This window comes from Hakea prostrata, chromosome 3 (genome assembly GCF_041222555.1).
Source record: "Hakea prostrata isolate BN-2017 chromosome 3, UWA_Hpros_2, whole genome shotgun sequence".
NCBI lineage: Eukaryota > Viridiplantae > Streptophyta > Magnoliopsida > Proteales > Proteaceae > Hakea > Hakea prostrata.
In genome coordinates, this window is record NC_142602.1 from 17,511,652 (window position 1) to 17,532,892 (window position 21,241).

At 42.2% G+C, this 21,241-nt stretch overlaps 1 protein-coding gene across 1 annotated transcript; it reads left to right on the forward strand.

Moving 5' to 3' along the window:
- The first annotated feature begins 15,796 nt into the window (after nucleotides 1-15,796).
- On the forward strand, nucleotides 15,797-19,313 carry LOC149021301 (pentatricopeptide repeat-containing protein At5g66631-like). Its single transcript, XM_089149553.1, has one exon. It carries the CDS (start codon nucleotides 16,671-16,673, stop codon nucleotides 18,657-18,659), a length of 1,989 nt encoding a protein of 662 aa, XP_089005679.1. The 5' UTR covers nucleotides 15,797-16,670; the 3' UTR covers nucleotides 18,660-19,313.
- The last annotated feature ends 1,928 nt before the right edge of the window (nucleotides 19,314-21,241 follow it).

Below are 21,241 nucleotides of genomic sequence, written 5' to 3' on the forward strand. Positions count from 1 at the left end.
TAAAGAAACTTAGAAGCTTGTAAAAGTTTTACCTAAAGTAAAAAGGTAGGAGCTAGTATGGGTAGTAGAGAAAGCAGTGGTAAAGGCTATACCGGCAATAGAAGACTGCAGAATACGTCGCAGAGTAGCTAACTCCTCCTTTGAAAAACCAACGTCTTCAGAGGGTGTTGTAGAAATTGTCTCAAAAAGATTAGCCTTTGGTTTTCCCTTTTTTGTGCTCTTTTTTGCTCAAAATCAGCAGGTTTCCCATGCAGTTTCCAACAATTGGCATTGGTATGATATGGTTTGTGACAATGCTCACACCTGACAATCTCCTTAGCTGAATCAGATTTAGTGCGAACAGTCTATAAGGCTGATCTCTCCATAATAGGAGTATGAAGCATGGCTAATCGACGACTTTCCTCACACTGAACAAGAGCATAAGACTGTTCTATTGTAGGAAAGTGAGAACGACTTAATAGTTGAACTCTGATCTAATCGTACTCCACATTCAAACCTGTGCATCATTCCCCAATTGTCCATATGTTTCAGTAGTAACCTTCCAAATTAGGGCTACAGTATCAAGTAATGGATATCCACAGGAAATATTTGGAATCATGGAATTCAAAAGAAATGACATAATAAAAGAGTCATTCAAGATCCATTTATCCTGTAAAACACCTATGGTATTAGGTTTGATAGTGGCGCCCGTAATATGTCCACAAGTCCTCTTCCGGCAATAGTTAGGTAAGCAGAGCAAGACCAGATCAAATAATTTGTTCCATCAAATCTTACCGAAAGAGGATGAAGAGTGGGGTAATGTTTGGAGCCAGTGGGAGAAGTAGTACCATCAGTGGTTGCCATGTTGAAAGAATTGTCTGCAATTCTTCAGTCTTCACCCCTTCAAAGTAATATGATTAAGACTCTGCGATTCAAACGATCGATGGACCAAAAAACTGTTTGTAATCTGCGATTTCTTTTCTAATCACAACGGCAGGAAGCAATAAGTAGAGCTGAGCCTAATTGTAAGCAGCACCTGCAATTCTGTTTTCCTAATTGCAAGAAATAGAAGCAGGAAGCATATCGCAAGAAGCAGTACCTGCGATTCAAACGGTGGTGGAGACTTATTGTTTGAGAAAACAGCAAGAACCTTGTGTTTGTAATATGTGATAGTAAGTTTGTAACTGCAATTCTAATCTGCGATTCTTATCGCAGAAGCAGCAAGCAGCAGGAATTCTTGTCGCGAGAAGCAGAGGGAAGCGTGGTTCTTCTTCTCTTCTTCTTTCCTTCTTTTTTTTTTTTTTTTTTCTAGTCTTCGAGGTGGAACTGAAATGGAACTGAAACGATAGTGCAGTGGTGCCATGGATTTGAAAAGGGGGAAAATTAAGAAGAATTGATATCTGCGATGGTTGCAGAAAATTCCTGCGATGGTTGCGAATTACAGTTGCAGAAGAACGAGAAAATATGCGACAGGGTTTTGAAAAAAAAAATGGAAGAAGATCCTAATCGAACTTAGGCTCTGATGCCGTGTTGAGAAAGTCGATTGTGGTAGAATGGCTTCTTGATCAATATCTCAAGCCCTCTATTTATAATTAAATGGAAATAACACTATTACATAAATACCCTTTTGGGTAACAAGAAATAGAAATTTACATGAATACAAACTCTAATTGAACTCCTAGTAGAATCCAACATAAAAGTAACACAACCAAAGAACAAGAAGCAAGCAACAAGCAGTTTATGTTGAAACGCTATCTGCATAGGGTTCTTCAAGAGACAGACATGGATTTTAGCACAGGAGCTACCCATCACAAGGATCCAACACCATTCTGACGATGAATATCTACTGAGCTTGTGATGCCTATTCAAGAGCAATGATAACGAAGGAGATTTTTCTTGTTAAACCCAACTTGATTTGACTCAAACTTCTTGTTTCAGTTCAAGCACTAAATTTGATATGTCAGAGTTTGATTAAATCTAGAGATCGTACATATCTCCCACATTATAGTGAAATTTAATTCGAATTTGTCTTATGTAGTTAGGCTGTAGGTGGGTTCGGAGAAGCCGAGATCTTGGATTTTGATCACCCAGATTCAAAATAGGTTATATTATATGGGGGTGACTAGATTGGAAGAGTATAGCCTCAACAATACTCCTGAGTGCATGTTTAAGATTCAGAACACCGTTGTAGAGATCTTATATGTCTCCTTCATTATAGCGTAATTTAAATTTTCTTACAGCAAGGCCATAGGTGGGGCTTTAAGAAAAGCCTTTTCCTCCATATGGCCACGTTCAAGGCGGTCATTCAGATTCGAGCGAGACTGGTGTTGGATTTTGAGAAACATTTCAGGTTCTTCCATCTGCGATCGGATTGGTAAGCTAGTGTTCTATGCCTTGGTCCACCACCTTTGGTGGGAAAGAAAACTTCGGAGATGGACTTCCAAATCTCGCTCTATAGATAGGATTTGGAATGCCATCTATTTTGAGGTTTCTTCTAGATTGGTTGCTATTCCCCAACCACCCCTGTTGATGACACCCCAAGGAATAGGCTCATTGTTGTCTCCTGAAGTCTTAGTTCTTCTTTCCGGTCTTCTGCTTAAAGACCTTGTTCTTTGTTCCCTTTCGTTTAATATAATTTTTTATTCATCCAAAAAAAAAAAAAACATTAAATATAGAACCATTAGAACATACAAATGAAAGCAAGTGCTAAGATACATCAAATAACTTAAATAGCAAGAGAATTGTACGATACAACATCACATCCTCAACTCTCGAGAGTACAGTAATACAACGATGATAAGTTTACAATAGAACTATTGGGTATGCCTCGTACTTCACAATCTATTGTCTATGACCTTCCCCCCCCCCCCCATGCACACAGGGGTAGCAGGGTCCAGGGGGCCACCCTGGCAAGGGTTGCAGGGGCAGCACCCCCAAGCTTGTAGAGGCCTTATATGATTTTGGGCCTCGGGATTTCCTTTGCAATTAGGGCTTTAGCCCATGAATAGTTGTTGTGGCCTTGGTTGAAGAACTTCTCCAAATGGCTTTATTTGATCTTCCTTTCTTGATATAGATGTGCTAAACCTTCTTGCAGATCAAGATCTAACATCAATCCGAATTAAAAAAAAAAAGAGGCAAAAATGGAGGTATGGTCTTGGCGAGTTGGGAGGTGAGAGAGCGAGATGGGTCAAGATCTCGACCTGTCTCGCTCAAGAGATGGCATTAAAGTGGCTGAGTGTACCAAGATCTCGACTGAGATTTACTACAAAGGAGATATTGATCGAGTTGTAGTAAATCTCAATCGAGATTTAGCGATTTACTACAAAGGATATCTCACATGAGATCAGGCCTTGCCATCTCAAAATAGCATGATCTTAAATGAGATCTCAAACCATGGTCGTCGCATCTATGAACAACATGTTCAAACTATTTCACTAGTGTACCAATTTTGGCAAGCCAAATCACATGACACATCATGGGCTACACATGGCAGGCCAAACTAGGCCTATGAGTTGACCACTGCTGCCATGAATGATACTCCTACTGAGAGACTTACCTTTGGTGACACCACAGTTGCTTGTATGTTTTGAGCTTCTCCGATGTTCTTGTGCCTTAAGATAATTATAATCAGATAAGCATCTCCAGTAACTTGAGTCTATCTTTGCCTCTACTTCCACAATCACTTCAGCACATACATGTAACCTTGCTCTTGTTAACACCTCATCTACTCCTTGTATTATTGATTTATTTCTAGTGCATCATGTCATATGATTGGAGAGTCAAAATTGTTTACTTCAAGTGTCAAAAGTTTAACTTCTAATATTCTTACTAATGATTCTTCTTCAGAGGTAAAACCTGTGGTACAGTCTTCCTATCTCATCTATGACTTAATCCACTGTGCTTCAAGCTCCAAAGTTACTCTTAAGCCTTCCATCTGTTAGTAAGCTCATTGAATCACTTGACAATTAAGTTACTTTCCATCGTTCTGTATTTTTAAGGACTACATAGTTATATAGGGAGACCCTAATAAGATGGCTTAGTTGGCACAAACATGTGCCTCATTATACAAAACTGTAAGATAGGAATTTTTTTTTTTTTTGGTGAATAAATAATTATATTAAAAGAGTGGAAAACTAGAAGACAAGAAAACAAGGTCTTTAAGGGGAAGACCGGAAAGAAGAGCTAAGATCCCAAGAGATAACAATGAATCTATTCCTTGGGGTATCATCAACAAGGGGATGGGGAGAAGCTAACAGTCTAGAAGAAACATCAAAATAGATGGCATTACAAATCATGTCTGTAAAGTGAGATTTGGAAGTCCATCTCCTATAAGATTGCGCTCCCACCAAAGGTGATGACTAGAGGCACAAAAAACAAGCTTACAAATCCAATCACAAATGGAAGAGCTTGAAAAGTTTATCACAATCCAAGACCAATCACAAGCAAACCCAAAGGAACACCTCGAACATGGCCAAATGGAAGCAAGGGCTTTTCTCCAGATAGATCTGGAGAAAGGGCAAGAGAAGAGAGGTGCTTAGGGTTCTCCAAGTCGCTCTAGCAAAGGATGCAGTTGGGGTTAACTGGGATATGGCAGCTAATAAGGAAGGATTGGGTGGGAAGGGCATAGGAACTTTATTTGCCTTAGGTTAAGGAAGTGGAGCTTAAAAGGAGATAAATTAATTTTTATAGATAAAGTGGTAAAACAAGGAAAGTAGGATGCCAAGGGAGCCACTAATATGATGTAGAACAATGACTATAAGAAAGTTACTAAGAAGGTCAGAGAGTCTAAATACAGGATTTAGCTACAATCCAAAATGGACATGCTACTAATTTTCTAAAAAGAGTAGGAAAACAACCCCCTTAAAGGTCACCTGAATTTCAATTCCATTCCCTATCTCCTCTCTAGGAATGGATCTTGGATCTCAGACCTCCCCTAGTATTAGGAATGAGGTTGTCTCCTTCTCCAGCCTTCTTTCCCCTCCCTCTCTCCCTGCCCGGCCTTCCCTCCTCCCCCCCCCCCTCTCTATTAACAAGCTCGTCTTGCCTTCGGATCAAGTGTTTCTCCGATCCATTCTTGCCCCTGAGGAAATTATCTTTGCCATCCGCTCTCACAAAGCTAACCGTGCCCCTAGCCCTGATGGGTTTAGTATGGGATTCTTCCTGTCCACTTGAGATTTCATTGTTAACGACCTTGTCCTTGCCATCCCCAGCTTCTTCTTCAATCTTTCTCAGTTTTCCTCCATTAACCAAACTTTCATCTATCTTATTCCCAAAAAGCCTGGTGCTTCTTCCCTCTCTGACTTTCGCCCCATCTCCCTTTGCAATGTCATTTACAAATTCATTTCCAAAATTCTTGCCAACCGGATTAAGAAGATCATTCCCTCTCTGGCGAGCTCTAACCAATCTGCTTTCATTTCGGGTCGTAACATCTCAGATAATATTCTCCTTTGCACAAAAATTGTTCGAGGCTTTGACAGATCTTCCCATTCTCCGGTTGCTCTCCTGAAAGTTGACCTCCATAAAGCTTTCAATTCTATTCGTTGGGATTTCATTAGTGAGGTCCTCTCTGCTATAAGATTCCCTCTGTCCTTTGTCCATTGGATAGAGATTTGTATCTCTACCCCCCATTTCTCCATCATTAATGGTTCCCCTACTAGCTACTTCCCATCGAGGGTGGGAATCTGCCATCATTGCCCTCTTTCCCCTATCTTTTCTCCCTTGCCCTAGAGGTCCTCTCCCGAATCCTTCAATCCAACACGGATCAGCACCTTATTTTTCCCATCCCTAAGTGTAGATCCTCTAATCTTACCCATCTTGCCTTTACGGACGATCTCATGATCTTCTCCAAGGCCAACCACCAATCCATATCCACCATCGCTTCCTCCCTCTCCTCCTTTAAATCTCTCTCTGGCCTCCGTGTCAATCTCAGCAAATCTATTCTCTTTCTCTCTGGAGTCTCGGACTCCATCCGAGCTTCTCTTCTGCAACTCTCAGGGTTTAGCCCTAGCTCCTTCCCTGTGACTTACCTTGGCCTTCCCCTCATCCCCGGTAGGCTCACCCGCCACCATTACACTCCCATGCTCGACCATATCAGGAAAAAGCTCCAACTCTGGAAATGGAAGCTCTTATCCTTTGTAGGAAGAGTTGTGCTCATTCAATCCATCCTCCAATCTTCTTACCTGTATTGGAGCGGCATTTTCTCCATTCCCAAATCCATTATTCTGTCCATGGAATCCCTCTTCTATGCCTTCCTTTGGAAAGGCCAAGAATCCTCTCGATTCCTCCATCCCATCTCTTGGGACTCTGTGTGGCGTCCCAAATCTGAGGGAGGTCTCGGGATCCTTCACATCCTTAATGTTAATATGGCTGCCTATTGAAGCTCATCTGGAAGATTGTATCTAAGCATGATTCAATTTGGGTTTCGTGGGTCTACTCCTACCTTCTCAAGTAGGATTCCCTTTGGACCGTTTCTTGTCCCCCCTAATCCGTCCTAGGTTTGGAGGAAAATCCTTCTCCTCAATCCTCGAGCTCTCACTACTATCTCTATCCAAATCTCGCTTGAATCTTCCATTCTCTTTTGGCCTAACCCCTAGCATCCGTTGGGCGTTCTCTATTCTCTCCTTGACCCCCATGTTGTCTATAAGACTCGCATCCCCAAGTCTACCACCCTTGATGCCTTCATCACCGATGAAACTCAGTCCCCTCTCCCCCATCCCAGTCACACAAGTTTGGAATGATGTCCCCCCTATCCTTAGCCAGTTGTGTGACTCCACCATTTGGACCCCTTCGCCCTCAAAATCCTTCACCACATCCTCCGCTTGGAACCTTCTTCGCCCCCACCACCCCCCTATTCCATGGTCCCAGTTGGTTTGGTTTAAAGGTCATATCCCACGCCATACCCTCACTATCTAGAGAGCTCTCAACCGAGCCCTCTCACCCCAATCATTCCTCATTAGCCGCCACATCCCTGCCATTCCTAGTTGTTCCCTTGGCTGGAATGGTTCAAAGGACATTGAGCACCTTTTTTCTCTTGCCCCCTTTCCCGGTCCCTATGGGATAGAGCCCTTGCTTCCATTTGGCCCCGCTCAAGACGATCTTATGGATTTGTTCAGAATTGGTTTTGGATCTTGAGAAATTTTGCTGGTCACTCTATTTGCGATCGCCTTGGCAAGCTAGTTTTCGGTGCCACCATCCACCATCTCTGGTGGGAGCATAACATTAGAAGATGGTGTTCCAAATCTTGCTCTCTTGACTTGATTTGGAGAGCCATCTATTTTGATATCTCTTCCAGATTGCTTTCTATCCCCCATCCCCCTGTGGCTGACTCCCCCAGAAATAGGTTAATTGTTAGTTTCTGGGGGCTCAACTCATCTTTTATTCCCCCTTCCTGAGCCCTGTGGGCCCCCTTTGTTTGCTCTTCTTGTTTTGCTTGTTGTTTATATAATTATTTATTCATCCAAAAAAAAAAACAACCCCCTTAAGAAAAATGAACATTAACAAAGGTTGACTTTACAAAAATCCAAGTATAGGTAGACTCATGGTAGGTATAAGTTTGGAGCATTCCAATGTAAAATAAGCTCATCAAACATATAGAAAAATCTCACTTACATAAACCAGGTTTAATAACAAGAAACAAGAATTTTTTGGACAGGTTTAACAGTCAGTATCCTAAAAACAGAAGACAATCATGGAAGCCTATAAAAATGAAGATATCTAAACCTCAGCAACAAGTAAGATTTGATAACAAGTACTAGCATATTTAGACAGGTTTAGCAGTTCTAATTTTAAAATACCAAACAGAACAATCGTCCTATCCTAATCACTCTGAAACCCTCTATTTCCTTATGGTACAGCTACAGATTGCAACGCATCCAGCAATTCTTGATTCCAAAAGAACACACAGAAAATTAAGGTGTGCCAATTTTAATCATGACATCTAGTCCTAATTTTTTTCAAGGCAACACATTAGGTCTAGCATCTTCCCCATTCTGTCAGTAATCTAAAAAAAAAACATACATGACTAATTTTTTTCTGTGGGGGAATTCTAATTGCCATACTTCTAAACCTTGTTACTCCCACCTACCACCCACTCCACCCACATAGCTACATTGCAGAACTGCAATATGTCTTTATAAATATCAAAAAAAGAAGAAGAAGAAGAAGAAGATGGATTGCAAAGCTAGTCTATATTGTTTCAGTGAACCCAACGTTTCAAATTAACACAGGATTTGCAACAGGTCTCATAAATTTAATCCAAACTATATCAAATTTTATCAGTGGAATGAAATCACTGAACATTATAATACTAACAAACTATTAAGGGTCATATCAACTTCCCCTCTTTCTCCGATGACCATGCTTCTTCTCCGATGATCCTGTTTTCTTCTCCGTTGACTGCTGTCTCTTGATGGACCCCTCTTTCGTTTCCCCTGTCCCTCCATTACCATCCCCCTCCACCACTATTAACCCCCTCCCTTCTGCTACTTATCCTCTGCAAACCCCCTATCCACAAGCTTCTCCCCATCCCCTGCCGGCTGCCTGGAATTCCCTCTTCCAACCCCCCACCCCTGATCGCAATCTTTCCTTCATCCCCCCTTCTCCTTCTGTTTCCCCTGTCCCTCTGGTTCATTGCCCCTCTTCTGCTACTAATCCTGAGATTCTCCACTGGAAGCTTGCTGTTCTTGGTCAGTTCCTGGGACCCTGCCCCCCCTTGGGTATCATCAAAGCCTCCCTTGCTAAACAATGGAACTCGATCGGCTCCCTGGATTCTTTTGTTATCGATAAAGGGATTCTGCTTTTCAAGTTCACTACTTCTGCTAGTCATTCTAAAGCCATCGAAGGCTCTCCTTGGTATGTTAGGAAATCTCCAATTTTCATCAAGCCTTGGGAACCCTCTATGCCTCTTCATCGAGATTTCAATTCTCTTCCCCTGTGGCTCAACCTTCCTGGACTTCCCCTGGAGTTTTGGAACCGTGAATGCCTTAGCCGTATCTCTGCTTTGGGTCGTCCACTTAGATCGGACCTAAAAACTTCCAGGTTGGAACGGCTCTCTTATGCTCGTATCTGCATGGATGTTCCTGCCTCGAAGCCCCCACCGCCTTGCATCTCAATTGTTGACAACTCAGGCAAGCACATCAACCGAATTATCGTGTATGATTGGGTTCCTTCACGCTGCCATCTCTGTCAAAGTTTTGGCCACGAGGCCCCTTCGTGCTTGGCTGTTATTGCTCCTGTCACCTCTGCAACCTCTTCTACTGGACATCCTCAAATTATTCCTGCTGTAATGACAAATGCCCCTGTTGCAAATCACTCTCCTCGGAAGACTCTGCCGTCTGCCACTGAAGACGATGGCCGTCCGCTCTCGAGCTGTGCTATCCTGCCGACGCCCCCTTTAATTGAACTGATGTCCCCTCTGGAATCAGATGTTCCTCCTAACTTGATCAACAGACTGGAACTCATTACTGTTGATGCTACCACTGCCGCTCTGCCGCCGGCTTCCTCTCCCTCCAGAAAATTCTACCGAAGAAGAAAGAAAAAAAAGAAGAACCTCCGTACGTCTGCCTTGCTGCTGAAGCCTGCTCCATCTGCGCCCTCTGTGTCTGATCCTGCATCTGCTATGCCTGGTCCTTCCTTGATTGATGATTTGCCAAATGCTGCGCCCCTAAAGCCTGCTGCCTCTGGGTCTTCAATAGTTCTGGCACCTGCAACTGTTTCCCAGGTAAGTTTCCCTTCTCAAGCTGGCCCTGAACCTATTGCGAACCCTGTCCCTCTGCCTTCTTCCCCTTTGAGACACCCCTCCTCTTCTCTGAGCTCCGCCTCCCTGCAACCTATTGCTAACACCCAACCTCTTCTCCCCAAACCCTCCTTACCTTCTCTCAGTACCCCTCTCTCTCCACCGCCTCACCTTTTATCAACTACTACGAAACCCTCCCCTGCTGGGCCTATACTTCCTGGCCCAAAGCCCATAACCCCTCTCTCTTACGGTCCTCTGAACCTTTCCATCTCCAACCCATTTTCTAAGCCCAATCTTTTTAAACCCATCACCCGAATTGCCCTTGGCCCTAAACCAACAAGCCCACCTAGCCCATCCCCTTTAACTAAACTCTCTAAACCAAACCTCCCAACTAATCCTATAAACCCAGGCCCATCTTTCCCCCTTTTAGCCTGCCCACCTCACCCCATCATTTTAAACCACCGCCCATCTAGTGCTGACCTCTCCCTTGAGGCTTCGGCTGCTGCTTCTCCCCTCACCTCTAAACCCATCTCCACTCCCAAACCATCATCCCCTGGCTTTGCTTCAACCATTGATCCTGACATATTTGAATCCCCCTCCCCCTTAAGTTCATCCTTGTGTGAGACATCCCCTCTTCTTTTTTTGGATAATCAATTGCATATTTAGTAGGCAAGATGATTCCCCACCCCCATGCAACTTTAACACTGCCAATTCCCATGTTTATTTAAATGACTGACATCATCTTTTGGAATGTTAGGGGCCTCAATTCCCTAGCTAAGCAAGCTGAATTAAAACAAACTATCCGTGAGTCTAAGGCTTCTTTTTTTGCTTTGCTTAAAACCCATGTTCATAGTGACAATGCCCGTCGGATTGCCAACTCCATTGCCCCCTCTTGGTCCTTCCTCTCCAATTCCTCTCATTCTTCTAATGGCCGAATTTGGGTCCTTTGCGATCCCTCAAGTTCCAACCCACTCTTCTCTTCTCTTCCTCTCAACTCTTACACTTTCATCTATCTTCTACCTCATCCCCCTCTTTCTATCTGTCCATTGTTTATGGTTTCAACCGCCCATCTGATAGAGCCCCCCTTTGGTCTGATCTTCAATATATCTCTTCTTCCCTGGTGGATCAACCCTGGGGTATTGGGGGTGACTTCAATATTGTTTGTTTCTCGAATGAATGCATTGGAGGTAACCCCCTAACCCTATGGTTGTTTATGCTTTCAACTCTTGGATTGATGATGTGGGTGTTTCTGATCTCCGTTGGATTGGTCACCGATTCACTTGGCAAAATCAAAGATCAAGAAACGCCCGTATTGCTTCCAAGCTTGACAGGTTTCTTGTCAATGACCCTTGGCTCTCCCATTTCCCCTCCTCTCATGCCCTTTTCTCCCCCCCCCCCCTCGGATCACTCTCCTTGCCATCTTAATCTCCTTGATCATCCATCTTTTGGTCCCAAGCCCTTCAAATTCTTTGATATGTGGATTTCCAACCCCTCCTTTCTCCCCATAGTCTCTAATGCGTGGTCCCTGCCCACCCACTGCTACTCTCTGCCCTTTGTGGCCTTTGCCTGTAAGCTCTGTAATACCAAAGTGGCTCTTCGTACCTGGAACTCCTCTTCTTTTGGTAACATCTCCTCTAGAGTCTCCTCGTGTCGTGCTGGTCTCTCTATAGTTCAATCTCTTCTTCAATCTGACCCTCTTAGCCTATCCTTGGCTGAGGAAGAGAAGTCCCTTTCCATGCTCCTCTCCTCGCTTGCTACCCAAGAGGAAAGTTTTCTCCGCCAAAAATCCCATATCAAGTGGCTCGAGCTTGGAGATGCTAACACCACTTACTTCCACCGATCTCTTAAAGCTCGCCACAACTTCAATAGCCTCCCTTGCCTTCTTACTAGTAGGGGTGACTGGATCTATGACCCCCCTAGTATCAAGGAGGAAGTTGTCTCCTTCTTTTCAAACCTCATTTCCCCCTCCTCTATCCCTCCTCGTCCCCCCCTTAATCCCTCCATCCTCAACAAATTCATTGACCCAACCCATTATTCTTCCCTCTGCTCTATCCCCTCCCCAGAGGAGATCCATACCGCCATCCAATCCCATATAGCTAATAGGGCTCCTGGCCCTGACGGCTTTAGTATGGGATTCTTCCTTGCCTCTTGGGACTTCATTGAGGCCAACCTCATTCATGCTATCCGTAGCTTCTTCCTTAATCCTTCCCAGCTTTCCTCCATCAACAATACTTTCCTCTGCCTCATCCCCAAAAAGCCTAGCGCCTCCTCCCTCTCAGATTTCCGTCCAATTTCTCTCTGCAATCTCCTTTATAAATTCATCGCCAAAGTCTTAGCCAACCGAATTAAGCTGGTCATTCCCTCTCTGGTGAGCCCAAATCAATCAGCTTTCATTGCTGGCCATAGCATTTCTGACAATATCCTCCTCTCTGCTGAGGTTATGCGAGGTTTTGACAGATCTGCTCACTCCCCAACTGCCCTTATGAAAGTTGATCTCCACAAAGCTTTTGACCTCATCCGTTGGGATTTTATTAGTGAAGTCCTATCGGCCATGGGCTTCCCCCCCCCTTCATCCACTAGATTGAGACATGCATCTCCACCCCCCATTTCTCAGTAATCACTAATGGCTCCCCTGCTGGTTTCTTTGCTTCTCGAGTAGGCATCCGCCAAGGATGTCCCCTCTCCCCTTATCATTTCACCTTAGCCCTTAAAGTTCTCTCCTGCCTCCTCCAATCCAAAACTGATCAAATGCTCATCGCTCCGATTCCTAAGTGTAGATCCTTGAAGCTTACCCACTTGGCCTTCGCGATGATCTCATGATTTTCTCCAAGGCTGACCATTCGTCTATCTCGTCCATCCTGTCCACCCTCTCTCTCTTTGAATCTCTCTCGGGTCTCAGAGTTAATTTTGAGAAATCTACTATCTTTCTCTCTGGTATCCCAAACTCTACTCAAGCCTCCCTCCTCCTGCTTGCAGGGTTTATTCTTGGCTCCTTCCCAGTAACCTATCTTGGCCTCCCCCTTATCCTAGGTAGGCTAACTCGCCACCACTGCTCCCCGATGCTTGATCACATTAGGAAAAAGCTTCAACTCTGGAAGAGTAAGCTTCTTTCGTTTGCCGAGAGAGTCGTGCTCATCCGATCCGTCCTCCAATCCTCCTACCTCTATTGGTGCGGTATCTTTACATTTCCCAAATCCTCTATCCGCTCTTTGGAATCCATCTTTTGTGCCTTCCTTTGGCAAGGCCAAGAAGTCTCCCACTTCCTCCATCCCATCCCTTGGAAATCCATTTGCCGTCCCAAATCTGAAGGAGGTCTTGGAATCCACCGTATTTCTGACATGAATATGACTTGCCTAATGAAACTCATTTGTTAGATTGCCTCCAAACATGACTCCATTTGGGTCTCCTGGTCTATTCCTACCTTCTTAAGAATGACTCCCTGTGAACTGCCTCTCTCCCTGTTAACCCCTCCTGGATCTGGAGAAAGCTCTTACTTCTCAGTGATCGCGCTATCTCCGCCATTTCTATCCAGATTTCTACTGGTGTCTCCACCTTCTTCTGGCTCGACCCTTGGCATCCGATAGGTATCTTGTTCACTCTACTTGGCCCCGGAACTGTGTACAACTCTCGTATCCCAAAATCCACCCCCCTCTCCACCTTTATTTCCTTTGGGACTTGGTCCACCATCCCTCACCCCTGGCTCACACAGGTTTGGAACTCCTTCCCCCCCCCCCTCTTCTCCCTCACTGAGGACCGCATCACTTGGCTTCATTCCCCCTCTACCCCTTTTTCCACCGCCTCGACTTGGAATCTTCTTAGAACCCCCTCCCCCTCAATCCCATGGTGTCAGCTTGTTTGGTTTAAAGGCCACATCCCCCGCCACTCCCTAACTCTATAGAGAGCCCTTAACCTAGCCCTACCTACCCAAGCTTTTCTCATTAGCCGACATATTTCCATTAGCCCCATTGTACCATTTGTTGGAATAGTTCAGAGGACCTGGACCATCTCTTCTTTGGTTGCCCACTCTCCCACTCTGTTTGGACCTTAGCCCTTGCCTCCATTTGGCCTAGATCGCGACGTCCTTTTGGCTTCGTCCAAGAATGGAAATGGACCTTAAGAAACTTTGCCGATGCCTTTATCTGTGACCATGTGGGTAAGCTTGTCTTTGCAGCCACTATACACCATCTTTGGTGGGAGCGTAATTTGAGAAGATGGACTTCCAAATCCCAATCCCGAGATATGATTTGGAATGCCATCTATTTTAATGTTTCAACGAGACTTCGCTCTCTCCCCCACCCCCTATTGCTGATTCTCCAAGAAATAGGCTGATTGTTAGTTCTTGGAGTCTTTCTTCTCTCTTTCAGTCTTCTACTTGACTGGTCTCCCCCCCCCCTCTTTCCCCATATATATGTTCTCTTGTTTTCTTTCTGTTTTAATATTATTCATCCAAAAAAAAAAAAAACTATATGAACAACAGATTATCAATAATCAAAGCAATACAACAACTACTTAGCCTTTTTCTAACTAAATGGGGTTGGCAACATGGGTTTATATATGACACATGTTGGGAGCAAAATGGGTGCTTCAGTATATATGGATGATATGCTCTTCGTGTCTAAGGATAAAGCTAAAACTGAAGAGCTCAAAGCGTGTTTAAGCAAGAAGTTTGAACTAAAGGATATTGGTCAAGCCAAACAAATTATTGGAGTTGAGAATCAAAGAAATAGAAGGAATGAGACTTTATCACTTTCACAAAATCCTTTGTGAAGAAAATTCTAGAGAAGTTGGCAAGTGTAAGGAAAAGGCGGTTGTAACTCCATTGGAATCACATTTCAAATTATCTTTCAATGATAACCCAAAGATGGAAGAAGAAATAAGATGTCAAGATGTCCTTATGCAAGTCTAGTTGGGAGCTTAATGTCCCTAATGGTGCACACTAGGCCGGATATTGCTCATATGGTTGTTGTGTTGAGTAGGTTCATGGCAAATCCTGGAAAGAGGCATTGGGAGCAAAATGGGTGCTTTAGTATTTGAGATGCATAAATGACTACTCTATCACATTTAGCAAATGAGGAGAGAAAATTCAAGGTTATAAGGATGCTAGTTATTGTGATGATCATGATACAGGGCGATCTACAATGGGGTATGTTTTCAAATAGGTCAATGGTCCAATAAGTTGGATTCTAAGATTCAAGCAATCATGGCGTTGTCAACTACCGAAGCGAAATACATGGTGGTAACAGAAGCTTGTGAAAGAAGCGATGTGGCTTCTAGGATTGATGGGTGCGATTGGCATTTAGTCAAAAGATATGCCTTAATTTTGTAATAATATAAGTGCAATTTATTTGACTGAGAATCCGGTACATCACAAGAGGACAAAACATATATTGGTACAATATCTTACATTCGAGAAGTTATTGAAGACGGGAGGATCCAGTTATTAAAAGTAAAAACCAATGAGAATGTGGCGGATATGCTTACCAATGTTGTCCAAAGAGAGAAGTTGAATTGGTGTCTATCTTCTATTGGCTTCAAGAAACATGATTTGACAAGTCATTGATTTCCATCAATGTAGAGATTGTTGGTTTAGTGATGAAAATCATTTTTTTTTTTTTTTTTTGCTTCAAATTTGAACTTGGTGGGTTCCACTCAGTGTTAAACATGGGTTAGATGTTTTGTATCATTAAGAGGGCCTTAAGATGGGTAAATGGGGTGAGAAAAAGAGAGTTCCTAGTGATTTCCAAGAGGGGATTTAGCTTTTAGGGTCTTCTTGTTCTTGCGGTTTTGCAAGAAAAGGGTTTCCTCTCTTGGGCTTTCCTCCATTATTGCTCCATTGAAGCTTAAGCTTGGATTGAAGGGCTTGCTTCAAGAGCATAAAGTTGGAAGGGTATTTCAAGGAGATTTGAGAAATGGTGTGACCAGTTAAAGGTAACATTGTATTATTCTCAAATCTTATACTATTTTGAAGATTAAAATAGTGGAACCCTTCCCCGTGGATGCAACTAGTCTCGAACATTTCGGATTAGTAAATCACGTAAAAATCTTGTGTGTTATTTACATTTCTCTTTCATTCTCGTGGTGGTTTGTTATTACTATGCTTTGTGATTGTCTTCAACTTATTTGCACAACCTCCGTAGATTTTTTGTTTACTTTGGGTGATTTGCTAAATTATTTGGATACTTGGATTGGATCTTGACTTCTACATACTTGAATTCAAATAATAATACCATACTTAAAACAAGACCCAGCTATGCAATCAATCCCATTACCCTACTAAAATGCTGCTTCAAAATCAGGATATGAGAATAGCAATAACGGAATTGCAGCCCAGAAGTAAAATAACACTTCGAAAAGTTTCATAGTAGCAACGGTGAAAACCGAACTCAGAAAAAGACCATAAGCAGGAAATTAGTGAGCAAATGTAATGGATAAAGGCCAAGAAACCTGAATTACCCAAATGAGCTCGTTAACATTCCATATGAAGAAAGACAAGGAACGCGCTTTCGTTTCTCCTCTTCTTCTTGTGTTTCGGATTTCTACATGGAGAATTTCTAAAGAGAACCCTAGGTTCAGGGAAGACGTTATCGAAGAAGTTCTTACGCAATCAAGCGCTTGGAAAACCCCGGGCCCCACAAGGACCAAATCTTTATTTGTCTCCTTCGTTTATTTACCTTTTTTGTTTGATGATAATTTATTTTTTAAAACAGACAGAAGCAAAATTGTTCGAACTCCCCACTAGTTGGGAATTGGGATTCAATTTGGCATCAAATCGGAAACTCGATAGGGAGAAAGCTAATCTGAAGAGAGAAATTCAAGAAAGTAATGACCTTTGCTAGGTTGTTGCTTTCTTTACGGCTGGATATCAAGCACTTGGGCATGGGCATGCTTTTATTTTCGTATATGTTGAATTCAAAAAAATGAAATTCAGACTGATTAGTGATTCAGTTCAAAGCAGGCTATGGTGCGGACTGCGGAGATGTATCTTGGTCGTTTCTTCCAGTACATGGTGAAACCAGCCAATTTTCTAACGAAGAAAAGTCTCAACTTTTCCTCTAACTCAGTTGCCAACCGCGTCTCTCTCTACCTCCACAGAGCTAAACTCATTGATTCGTTCAGAATTGCACTTCGATCCAAATCATCTCATTCCATTATTTCCCTTCTCAATGATCCTGCAGTTGATTCATTTGTTATTACTCATGCCCTCCGATGCGCTCCCTCAGTGGACTCAGCCCTTTCCCTCTTTAAAACCCTAAATACCCTCCCGAATTTTTCGCATACCCAGACAACTCTTCATGCTATTGCTAAAATCTTATCAAAGTCTCACCGAAATGCTGAACTCCAAACCCTTATTGATGCCATTAATGTTGGAGAGTTCAAGAGTGCTGCAACGATTAACTTCATGGACCGATTAAGGTGGTATGCAGCTTCGGCTGATCTTGACTCTGCAGTCCAAGTTTGGAATGAGTTGAGACTTGAGCTACCTGATAGAAAGAAGCATCCTTGTACTGAATCTTACAACATTCTTATGAGTCTCTTTGCAGCTAAGGGTAAAAATTCAGAAGCTGTTCAGATGTTCTCCCAGATGATCAGTGAAGGTAGAACCCCTAATTCAAGGACATTCACTATTATCATTGAGCACCTAGCGGGTTCTGGGATGTTGGACTCAGCTATGGAGGTTTTTAAGAGATTACCTTTTATGAGAATCAAGCGCACGTTGAGGCAATATTCTGTTTTGGCCAAGGGTTTCACGGATAGGGAGAGTTTTGATGAGGTTAAGAAATTGATCAAAGAAATGCAGAATGATGGAATTTTGCCTGGTCGAGCTATGCTGTTGTCACTAAAACGTATGCAAGAGGCCGGTTATGTTGAGGAAACAAATGAGTTCCTCAGGGAATTAATGCCAGATGAGAGGATTGGTAATGTCGGTTTTCTTGTAGATGGCAGTGATGATGATGAGGAGATGGGTAGTGAAGATGAGAATGGAGAAGTTGATAGTGATGTAGTTCAGTTGAAACCTTGGTTGGATCCGAGCGCCTTGGCAAGTGCATTGAGTGATTGGAGTGGTACAGAGGTTTCAACTTTGACAGATGCAAAATTTGTATGGACAAGTCGGTTGGTGTGTAAGATGCTTAGGAGTTTTAAGAAAGCGGAGACAGCATGGCAGTTCTTCTGTTGGGTTGCATGCCAACCTGGAGGATTTACCCATGACATCTATACAATCTCAAGGATGATTGTCATTTTAGCACGCCATGGGCATGTTGAATTAGTCGATCAACTTATGCTTAAGATGAGAACAGAGGGGATTTGTTTATCATTCAGCACTGTGAGATTAATCATTGACTTTTATGGCATTTCTAAAAAAGCTGATGCTGCTTTTAAGGTCTTCCATGACGTTGAACTGGTTTGTGGTGCAGTCTCGAAATCAAATCTAATGCTGTTGTATTTATCACTTCTGCGGACATTGGTAAAGTGTAGGAGAAGTTCAGATGCCATTGACTTACTAGAAGATATGATATTATCAGATATTCTACCAGATATTCAGACATATAGTGGATTGATGCAATCCTTTGCTCTTGAAGGAGATTTGAGAATGGTATATAGGTTATTTGGAATGGTTAAACAAAGCAATATGAACCCGGATGCTTACATGTTTCAGATACTTATCCGTGCTTATTGTAAGAGTGGGAAAGCTGCTCTTGCATTGAGGATATTTGAAGACATGAGGGACTTGAATTTGATTCCTGATGCTGCCACAAAATCATTACTTGTGAAGAGTCTTTGGAAGGAAGGTAAACTGAGGGAAGCTTCTGCTGTCGAAGGGCGAAGTGAGGAGATAAATGGCGTTCTTCCACTTGCATTACCAGGTCAAGTGTGGACTATGAGCTCTACTGATCTGACAGAAGTTTACAATATTTATTCCAATGGTTTTATGATGAATGGTGCTTAAGAGTTATTAATGTGACAAGTGAAGCACTTCAAAGTGGTAGTTTCCATTTCAATACAATTTGCTGTTGATACTGATCATACTATTCCGTGGCCATTCTTGTCCTGTTTCCTTTTTGCCTTATTCTTTTGCACATCTATATGTGCGTGTGCATGATCAGGGATAAGTCTGGATTCTGGAGATCTGTGTTTATGGGTTTGCCTCTACATGAGCATGGTTGCAGAGTCTGGGGTGCCAAATGTACTCAGCTTTAACCCTAGCTTGCTTCACAGGAGAGGTTTTTTCCAAGTTTCGAGGCCAGATCAACTTAACGATCAAGCCAAAGGCTCTCCATTAGCTTTGTTGTATTCTCCAAATGAGCTCTATATTTAAACATTCTATTTCTATTATTATTTTATACCTTTGATACAATTTTTTCTTGTAGAGAGTTAGAATTAGTATAGAAGCAACTAAATAGACTTGTTCCACCATCACCATGTCTACTATAGTGGAAAGAAATGAAAGTTGAAAAGAAGTGGCCAAATCCTTACTATTATAATGGAAGTTATTGTATAAAGAAATCAATCTGTTGTTTTTGATGATGGGTCTAATCACCCTGGAATTCAGTATTCAGTGTTATAGTGGTCTATGAACTCAGTGGTGGATGAGTCCTTCTGGGCACTGGCCATATGAGACATTATCCTGTCGCTATTTTTTTTAGTAGCACCTCCTCTGCATCCGAATGAGCGAACATTGCTCTATGGCATCTGGGGCCTCTCTTTGTCTTCCTTTACCTGTTTCTGTAAAGGACTTTGTAGAGCATGGTTGGCCTTTTGTTTGTTTTCATTTGATTGAATCATCTTTGATTTATGAGAGAGAAGAAGTGTTATGACTTCCTCTTCTCATCATGTGTGGTTTTCAGGAATCTTTTGGGAAGAGTTAATTGGCAGATCTCTGATGTATCTTACAGCAAAATATCTAATGACTGTGGGTCATCAATTGATGCTGTGCCAATAGTTACTAACATATCTACTACACCATTACCTGCAAGTTTATCATTACTACCCCCCAAATACCCCTTGTCTAATTGCTGCCAATTCAATTTCTGTGTGGCATAACTTTATTTATATTACTATGGATTGTCTCCAATATAATTTAGATGCTGTGCCAATAGTTAGAACACGGTACAATCTTACAGTTGATCAAGTCACTTTGTTGCATTAGCCACTACCTTTATTCATAATAGGTTTTTATTTAACAATATCTGTTTCTAATGAGCAATCAAGAATATAAATGCAAATTCATTTGTCTTTCTTTTAAAAAACCACTGACTATCAATTCTTTGTTGCAAAATTGATCTTTATGTTGGTTCCTTATTCTGATTATAACATTGTCTGTTATTTCATATATGAAATAGGGATACGACCATGAGATGCCAATGGTGGTTGCTTGATGAATCGAGATGTTGTGGTAATTATCCTGTATAGACGAAAATTGCTGCATAGACCATGCCTCAGCAGTCAACTTTGTGAAATGATCCAGGTCGTCTGGCAAAATAACAGCTACCTTGGTCCTTGGAACTTTTGCTTACTGGATACATCACTGAATAGCACAGATTAAATGGGGTCTAATCCCCGCCAAGACAAAAAGAAACATGAATGGTAAACCCTTCAATATAGCAGTGAAAGTAATTTTTTCATGGAGATAGTTTGGAAAATTGAGGCCCATTGAGTATTGAGGGGGTGTTCAGAGACTATAATAGAATGTCAGCTTCTTTGGGACCCCCATTTGAAGAGATTCTAATACTGTTGAAGTTGGAGCAGTCATTTGATGCTTAGCCATTTTTACTTCATAGCCATGGATTATTTAATCTTTATGGTAAAAGAGGATTCACTCCTGTGACTAGGTGTTTTTCCGAGCTCCATGCAACCCGGAGAATCCTGTTTCTTAAGCGCCTCTTGTGGGAGCTATGCGCAACTTCCTAGAGCTAATGATTTTTCATTTTGTCCCCAGCGCTCCAAATGTGGGCCAAACTCCAGGAGATAAATAGGTCCTGTTTTTTTTCTGTAATCTTTTTTTTTTGGGGTTGTTGTTTTTTAGAGTCCTTGTCCTTTTGTTTAAAAATTGGGTAGAGGTTTAAACTTTATACATGAGGGTGATATATGTTCAGTTGTGTAATTTGTTCTTAAACACATTTCCCTCTATTGTGGCATGGATGTCTCTCTTTTTTTTTCTTTTTTTCTTTTTTTTGTCTTTCTTTTTTCTTTATTGCAGGACCAACCAGGCATATAACCAGTTCTAATTCTCAACCTCTCCAATTCTTGTTTTTTTCTTTTTTTTCTTTTTTTTGTGGTGTCGTGGCTTTTTTTTTTGGGGGTTCTTCGGCGTGGCCGTTTTTTTTTGGTGGGCCCGTCTCCGTTCGGGGTTTTGGTTTATTTTTTTTTATTATGGGTTTGTTGTTTTTTTTGTGGTTCTTGTTTTGTTTTTTCCTAGGTCCTTGTGGTCGTTTTTTCCAAGAGTCCTATTAGAGTCTGTTTTCGTATCAAGTATGTTTGTTTTGTTATTTAAACACTTGTAATCAGCTTATTGAATGACCTTGGGAGTTA

Coding starts and splice junctions, on each gene's coding strand:
- LOC149021301 (XM_089149553.1), top strand. CDS start 16,671: ATGGTGCGGACTGCGGAGATGTATCTTGGTCGTTTCTTCCAGTACATG.